Here is a 6,642-nt window from a genome sequence, read left to right as displayed (position 1 = left end):
CAATCAGTTCAACCCAAAATCTTAAGCTGATGAAAAGAAACGTGCAGGCTTCCTCATGCCACATACGCGGAGATTGGAGTAGGCTGCAATTATTTTATTTAATCGCGCCCGCTAGAATTCGAATTCGAAACCTCTGACTCTGATACCATATTGAGTTGCATGCACCAACCAGTTCAACCCATAAAACTGATAGGAAGAGGTGGGCAATTCACTTATACTCCAATATTAAAACAGCTAAATAATGGTTGAATGTCCCATGTCCTTTTGTAATATACTCAAGTGGTCATCTGAAACTAGACACTGAGCCACAACTGCTTGAGAGGATGAGCCTTGCTTGTGCTTTTAGGATTCTCCAAGGATGAAACATGATATTTAAATTACTCGTATGAAAATTATACATTGTAAATGGTTGTATAGCATACAACAAGTTTTATGCTTGATGACCATGAGATTAAGCGCCAAACAATCCATCACCTAATCAACACCATTATTTCACCAAAAGGATCACCTAAACCCAGCTTAAACCCAGCTTAAGCCCTTCAGCCACAAGCAGATCGCATCACATTTCATCGAGGCTGGTTTTTTTATGAGCTAATATGAGTTCCTCACCATAGGGACCACCAGTTCAGCCAAGGTAGACAGCACTGCAAAACACACACACACATAAGTGAAGCATCATCATTAGGAATGGACACAGCAACATAAAAGGATGCCCTTTACATAAACGAAGAATGTTTATACTTGACAAAAGTGAAGTCCTGTGTCTCATCTAAAGCTTTGAAACTATGAACATGGAGTTGGCATTACCACTAAATGTCACTAAAGATCGCCAAGAATCACTCTGTGGTACAAGGAAACTATAACTACTTAGAAACCAGAATTCTTTCTTTAAGAACTTGGTAAGCCGAATGCATCTCACCCACAAAGGATTTTATTTCGGTGTTCTTTCTTATTTGCTCTGATGTTTCAGAAGATGGTTAGGAAGGATCTGGCTGCATATATTGGACAACGGAAACAAGTGTACTTACAGTCTTTTAGCTGGTGAAACTACTTGTTGTGAGTCATAGCTGGAAAGTTTTCAAAGAATTCTAATCAGCTGTGCAAATTAGACATCCAACATCTAGCGACCATAAAGGAAAACTTACTTGAAGAATTAGTCTTCAGAGAGGGGCACTATGACTCTTAAGTATAAAGTATTTTAGTAATCTTGCAAGAGGCGTTGCATGTATGACTTAACTTGCATATTGGAGTAGGGAAAAAAACAAATAACCAATGATCTAATAGATTGTGAGATGCATTGATTCAAACACAAATGCGCAATCAGAAATATGCGCACATACATGGAAAGCATTACGAACCAGTCATCGATATTAGCATAAATATCGCACATTGTAGGCCTGACGATAGTGATACAGAGATTAGCAAGACACGCACATGGACACAGAGATCAGCAAGACACAAACCTTACAGGGTCATTCCTTCTGACCGTATCCTTCCTTTATAACAGGGGATATGGAGGGCCAAACCATCACAAAGGAAAACATACTACTGCTTAAGCTTTACATCCTTTGGTGCCACCTCATACACCTTCTCAATCGCCTTGCGTTTAATGTCAAGCAAGTATTACCTCCACCTCAAGTTACTATTCGTTTTGACTTTCCGCGTACATAATTTTTCTACGTATCTAGACATACATACATCTAATCCAAATTAAAAGTTTTATATCTAGAAAAGTCAAAATAAATAGTAATTTAGGGGGGAGGAAGTACACCACACGACCGATCTGCAAGAACACACACTCAGCCTTGAGGCCCTCCCTACGTAACTTCACAGGCGAGCAAGTTGACTTAATCTGATCACCACACTTCTCACGTAAGCAGATGGAATTCAGTAACGGAGGGCCAAGGCGCCGGCGTTTGGGGGGAATCTGTGCAGAATCAGAGCGGGGGGAGCTGTGAAGTCGGTGACAAAAGCATTGGTCTCTTGGGCCACTTACACTTCACTCTGCTGGGCCGGCTCTAGCCAGTGCCAGCCCACAGGCCTGGTTCGGCAAAATGGACTCATCGACCCGTTCAGCTTCGTCTCCCATCGGATCGAGACGAGAACACCAATCCCATTCCCCACCCAGGCGGAGCGAGCGAGCGAGCGGCGGCGGCGGCGAGCGGAGAAGATGGTGCGGAAGGCGAAGGTTGAGTTCGATGAACAGCCGCCGGACAACTTCGACCCGAAGAACCCGTATGGGGACCCGGTGGCGATGCTGGAGTACCGGGAGCACCTGGTGCGGGAGAAGTGGATCCAGATCGAGACCGCCAAGATCATCCGGGAGCGCCTCCGCTGGTGCTACCGGATCGAGGGCATCAACCACCACCAGAAGTGCCGCCACCTCGTTGACCAGTACCTCGAGGCCACCCGCGGCGTTGGATGGGGCAAGGATGCCCGCCCGCCCGAGTTCCATGGTCCGAAACCCTTCATGCCTCGTCTTGTCCTTTCGTTTACATTCGTCAGTTTGATCAATTGGCTGATTCGGTTGTTTCCTCTCTGGTGCGCAGAGCCCAAGAAGGTCGCCGAGGCGGAGTAGCGGCGCTGCTGCTGCGGCTTCTCGTACTGCTGTTCCAGGATTGGAGAGGTGAGGCCTGGTGAAACTAATCGTAGCTTCAAATGAAATGCTTTCGTCCCTGTGAATGTTATGCAGTAATCTATGTGGTGGAAACGAAGTGGATTCCGAAGTTATTTGAGGTGCTGGAAATACATAGCAATCACTCTCCATTAGCACATTTTTTTGGGGGTGGGTGGGCAGTAGTAACCTAAAGGGATAACTGGAAGTAGAATGGAGAATAATAGAATGATCGATAAACTGGCAAGGGCAAATGCAGGAAGATTTTCAGTTGTCTGTATGTTTGGACTGCCTTGTCCGTCCAAGCCTTTGAAAGCATGATTCTTCAGGTCCTCTCTAGCAAATGGTTTGCGCTATCATGGTGTTACACACATTTGAATTGGGAAGGGAACTGCATACTTGTGGCAACAGTGTTAGCCTGTTAGGTGTTGCATGCTTGTGCCCAAGATGTGAATCACGCATCTGAGATAAAAGTCTAAATTTCTTGATTGTACCCATTTACAGTGATGGTCGGTCAACCATTAATTCCATCAAATAAATTGTCAGGATGGGCCAACACTTATCTCAAATATTTCAACCTTAGGTTACTTTTTATGTGTGCTTTCACAACAATTTCACGAGACATTTAGATTTTAGACCTTGACTCACTGTTTGTGCTGATTTACATACATGCCTTGATTGTTGACTGTGATAGGTGGGGAACTTAGTTACCTTATACCACATATTTGGGCTTATGGTATACCCTATCAACATACGTCAATAATAGAAGGATATTATGTATCAAAATTACACCCCTGCTATACTGATTATTGATTGTAATTGGTGGGGAACTGGGTTAGTTTGGTACTGATGTATGCTAATTCATTTGAGGACAATGGTTACATGAAAGACTCTAGGTCTTCAGAGTGGTGTTGTACGGAGAATATATTTGTTAAATTAATGTCTCAATTATCTGTTTTGAACTGGTGATCTAAAGCTAAGGACAAACTGAATGGCTGAAAATACTCATCAGTAATCATGAGCTGCTGAAAAGACTAGAAAACATATCCCAGTTTTCTCAAGAACATCTTTGTATCTCTTTGTGTTGTCTTTACCTTATTCTTAAGTTCGATATGAATATCAAGAGATTATAAATTTTAATACAGACTTCATCTTATACCATTCGATCACCTGTAATATTCTCATAGCATGAAAAGAAAGAAGATATTACTATTCCTATCAATAATTGTGGAATATTTGAGGTAGCTTTATTATCTATTTTGTGCAAACATAATTTGTTAGTGCCAGATTGCAATCTCTCGTGGAACATGTAATCATTCTTCCTGCATATTGGTTGCTCTGTTCCTTCTATCATGACAATCCTTGTATGCGTGTTTCCATCTATCATGGCAATCTTTGTGTTTCCGTAGAAATTAATTATGGAATAGACAAGCAAATGTAAATAATTTGTCATGTATTGAACTGCGTGAATAACTACATCGATCTTTTCTTATCCTTGTGCAGGTGATCTGATCCTTCCGTTGAATTGAAACGAGTAACTTGGAACTGCTGCAGTTCTTTTACATCTGAAGCTGCTGATAGACTTCAAATAATGTTGTCCAAGAAAACATTCTTGTGCCTGTACCTTTTCGTGGCCTGTTGTGATATTGAGCAAACCGATCCTTGAATCTTCGTGCCTTTTTTTCAGTTCCCAATGCTGAAGTTTATACGGAGTACAATCTGTGCATTTTTTGGTTTTCTTTTCCACTTAATTGCATCTTTTATCTGAAACAATGTCAAAGGCAGTTGTTGAATACCAGTGTCTTTACTGATCGATGTTGAGCTTAAAACTTTGCCTCGTCTTTATAATGGGACGCGAAGAAAACACTTGGTGTGAATGCAGGGCTTGTTAGCTTTGCATAGATTGTTGAGGAGCATTCTACATCTCATATAGTGGAAAGGAAAGGTTTGTGGAATATCCGTGCAGGGCTGATGGAAGTGACGATCAGGTAGAGCACGTAACCCATCGTTACTGAAGCTGGAGCCATGGAGCCATGCCAAACAACCGCTGATCTTGCCTCGTCCACGGCCGTCAAACGCTGATCTTGCCACCTTCAGGGACATTAGGGCGAATAGACACGGCGACGGGCAAGTCACCGCCCGGTCTATTGCTGGTTGGTGCACCATGTGTTGGGGGGAAATATGGTCTATTGCTGGTTGGTGCACCATGTGTTGGGGGGAAATATTAACGACCTTCTAATACCGCTTAAAGCGACAGTCATGAAGGTCCAGGCCCACCTGCGGTAATTACGATTACATCCGACCCAGTGAAGGCAGAAAACATCCCACTCCGTCTCGCCCGACCGCGGTCCCAGGGTCGGGAGCGCCCGACACCTCGCCGCAAGGTTCCGTCTCGCCCCGGTCCCATGGTCGGGAGCGCCCGACCCCTCGCCGCAAGGTTCCGCCTCGCCCGACCTAGGGAACCGGGGTCAGGAGCGCCCGACCCCCACCACAGAAACTCCACCTCGCCCGACCCTGGACGCGGGGGTCGGACTCACTCGGGTCCACGAGACGGATATTCCCCTCGGGCGCGGACTGGAGGATCAGGATAACGATCTCGTGGGTCCCCTGTCGACCTCGCCATAAATGCGCCGCGGCCCTGTCAAGCCAAAAGGGAGCGGCGTCCCCAACGTAACCGGTCACGAATACCGGTGCACGGCCGTGCGGCGCGGGCTGCAGTGCCCGCGGCTCCTTCTGATTCGTCACAAAGTACTCATGAGCTGCGCCGAACGACACAGGAGGGCGCACCGTTCGCTCTCGCGCCCCGTGCGCCCAACGGCAGTCTCAGAGATGTGACGTCTGGGTCCTACGGTAATCGGTGGGGCAACAGAATCGGGCTTCCTCCCCGGTGGGCACGGATGCCGAGGCTGAAGATCATCATCACGCTCGACGGCGACGACGACTAGGGAGATCAATGACAAGATCAGGAAGGAATCGCCTTCCCGCGCCGGACGTGCTGACAGGGACCGGAGGCCGGAGCAAGAGCGGCGGCCTAGGGACCCTCCCCATGTATCATTTTTCCTACTTAGCTTATCCTTTCTTCCTCTCCTCCTGAGGCCGGTCTCAACTGTAACCCCGAGCTCCTTCTTGCGCTATAAAAGGAGGACCGGGGGTCCTGAGACAGGGGACGGGAACTCTCTCTCTCTCTCAAGCCAACAGAACACTATCACACTCCCTTAGAGCACAAGCACACTCAAGAGATCTGGGATAAGTTCCCTCTCTCGTCCATCTGTAACCCCTACTATAGAACCCCACGTGGGTAACACGAGCAGCCTCGATACTGGACGTAGGGCCTTCTTTCGCCCGAACCAGTCTAACCCCGTGTCTCCCACGCCACCATCCGAAGCCTTACGCGCATAAAAGAAATTTACTAGTCTAAGTCTCGATCCACAAATCTTGACAACGACAGTTGGCGCGCCAAGTAGGGGACCTTTGCGCGTACGTCTCCGGCTTCAGATGGCCAGCCACGACACCAGCTTCGCTCTGGGCTCCCTGATCCGCTTCGGGAGTCTGGACTTCCTCGCCACCGGGGAGGGGATCGAGCTGATCCCTCTCCTCGTCTTGCCCTCTCGTCTCGCCATCCCCGGCCCCGCCGCCGGGACAGCGGCAAGCGACCAGGCGCGCGGCGGAGGGCCCTTCCCAGGTGGTCGGCTCTTCGGGCTGCGCAATGCCACAACGACTTACGGTCGCCTCTTGACGCGGTCCATGACCGTGTCGCCCGGGATCAACAAGCTCGCAGGCGTGGCGAGGACAATCTCCGACGCCGGCTCCAGCAACGGGAGCCGCCACCCCTCGTGTGAGTGCTTCATGGCCAACGTGCACTCCGAGGGGTCCAACGACGACGGCGCCGAGGGAAGACAGAGGACTCCCCCCTCCCCCCGCGCGCCACGGCTACGACCGGGGCCTTGCCAAGGGCCCCGGAGCGCCTTCGGCAGCCGGAGGCGCGCGCGGCGTCCCGCCAGGAGGACGAGCAACCCCACCACGAAGGC

General features: G+C 48.4%; 1 protein-coding gene across 1 annotated transcript; it reads left to right on the top strand.

Annotated features, from left to right (window-relative positions):
* The first annotated feature begins 2,072 nt into the window (after positions 1–2,072).
* LOC101768523 (NADH dehydrogenase [ubiquinone] 1 beta subcomplex subunit 10-A) lies at positions 2,073–4,427 on the top strand. The gene is made up of 3 exons (XM_004983492.2): positions 2,073–2,456; positions 2,550–2,626; positions 4,118–4,427. Exons 1-2 carry the CDS (start codon positions 2,171–2,173, stop codon positions 2,576–2,578), a joined length of 315 nt encoding a protein of 104 aa, XP_004983549.1. The 5' UTR covers positions 2,073–2,170; the 3' UTR covers positions 2,579–2,626; positions 4,118–4,427.
* Positions 4,428–6,642: the final 2,215 nt, after the last annotated feature.

This window comes from Setaria italica, chromosome IX (genome assembly GCF_000263155.2).
Source record: "Setaria italica strain Yugu1 chromosome IX, Setaria_italica_v2.0, whole genome shotgun sequence".
In the NCBI taxonomy this organism is placed as follows: Eukaryota; Viridiplantae; Streptophyta; class Magnoliopsida; order Poales; family Poaceae; genus Setaria; species Setaria italica.
The sequence above is the reverse complement of the archived record's forward strand: the minus strand, read 5'-3'. Positions and strand labels throughout refer to the sequence as shown.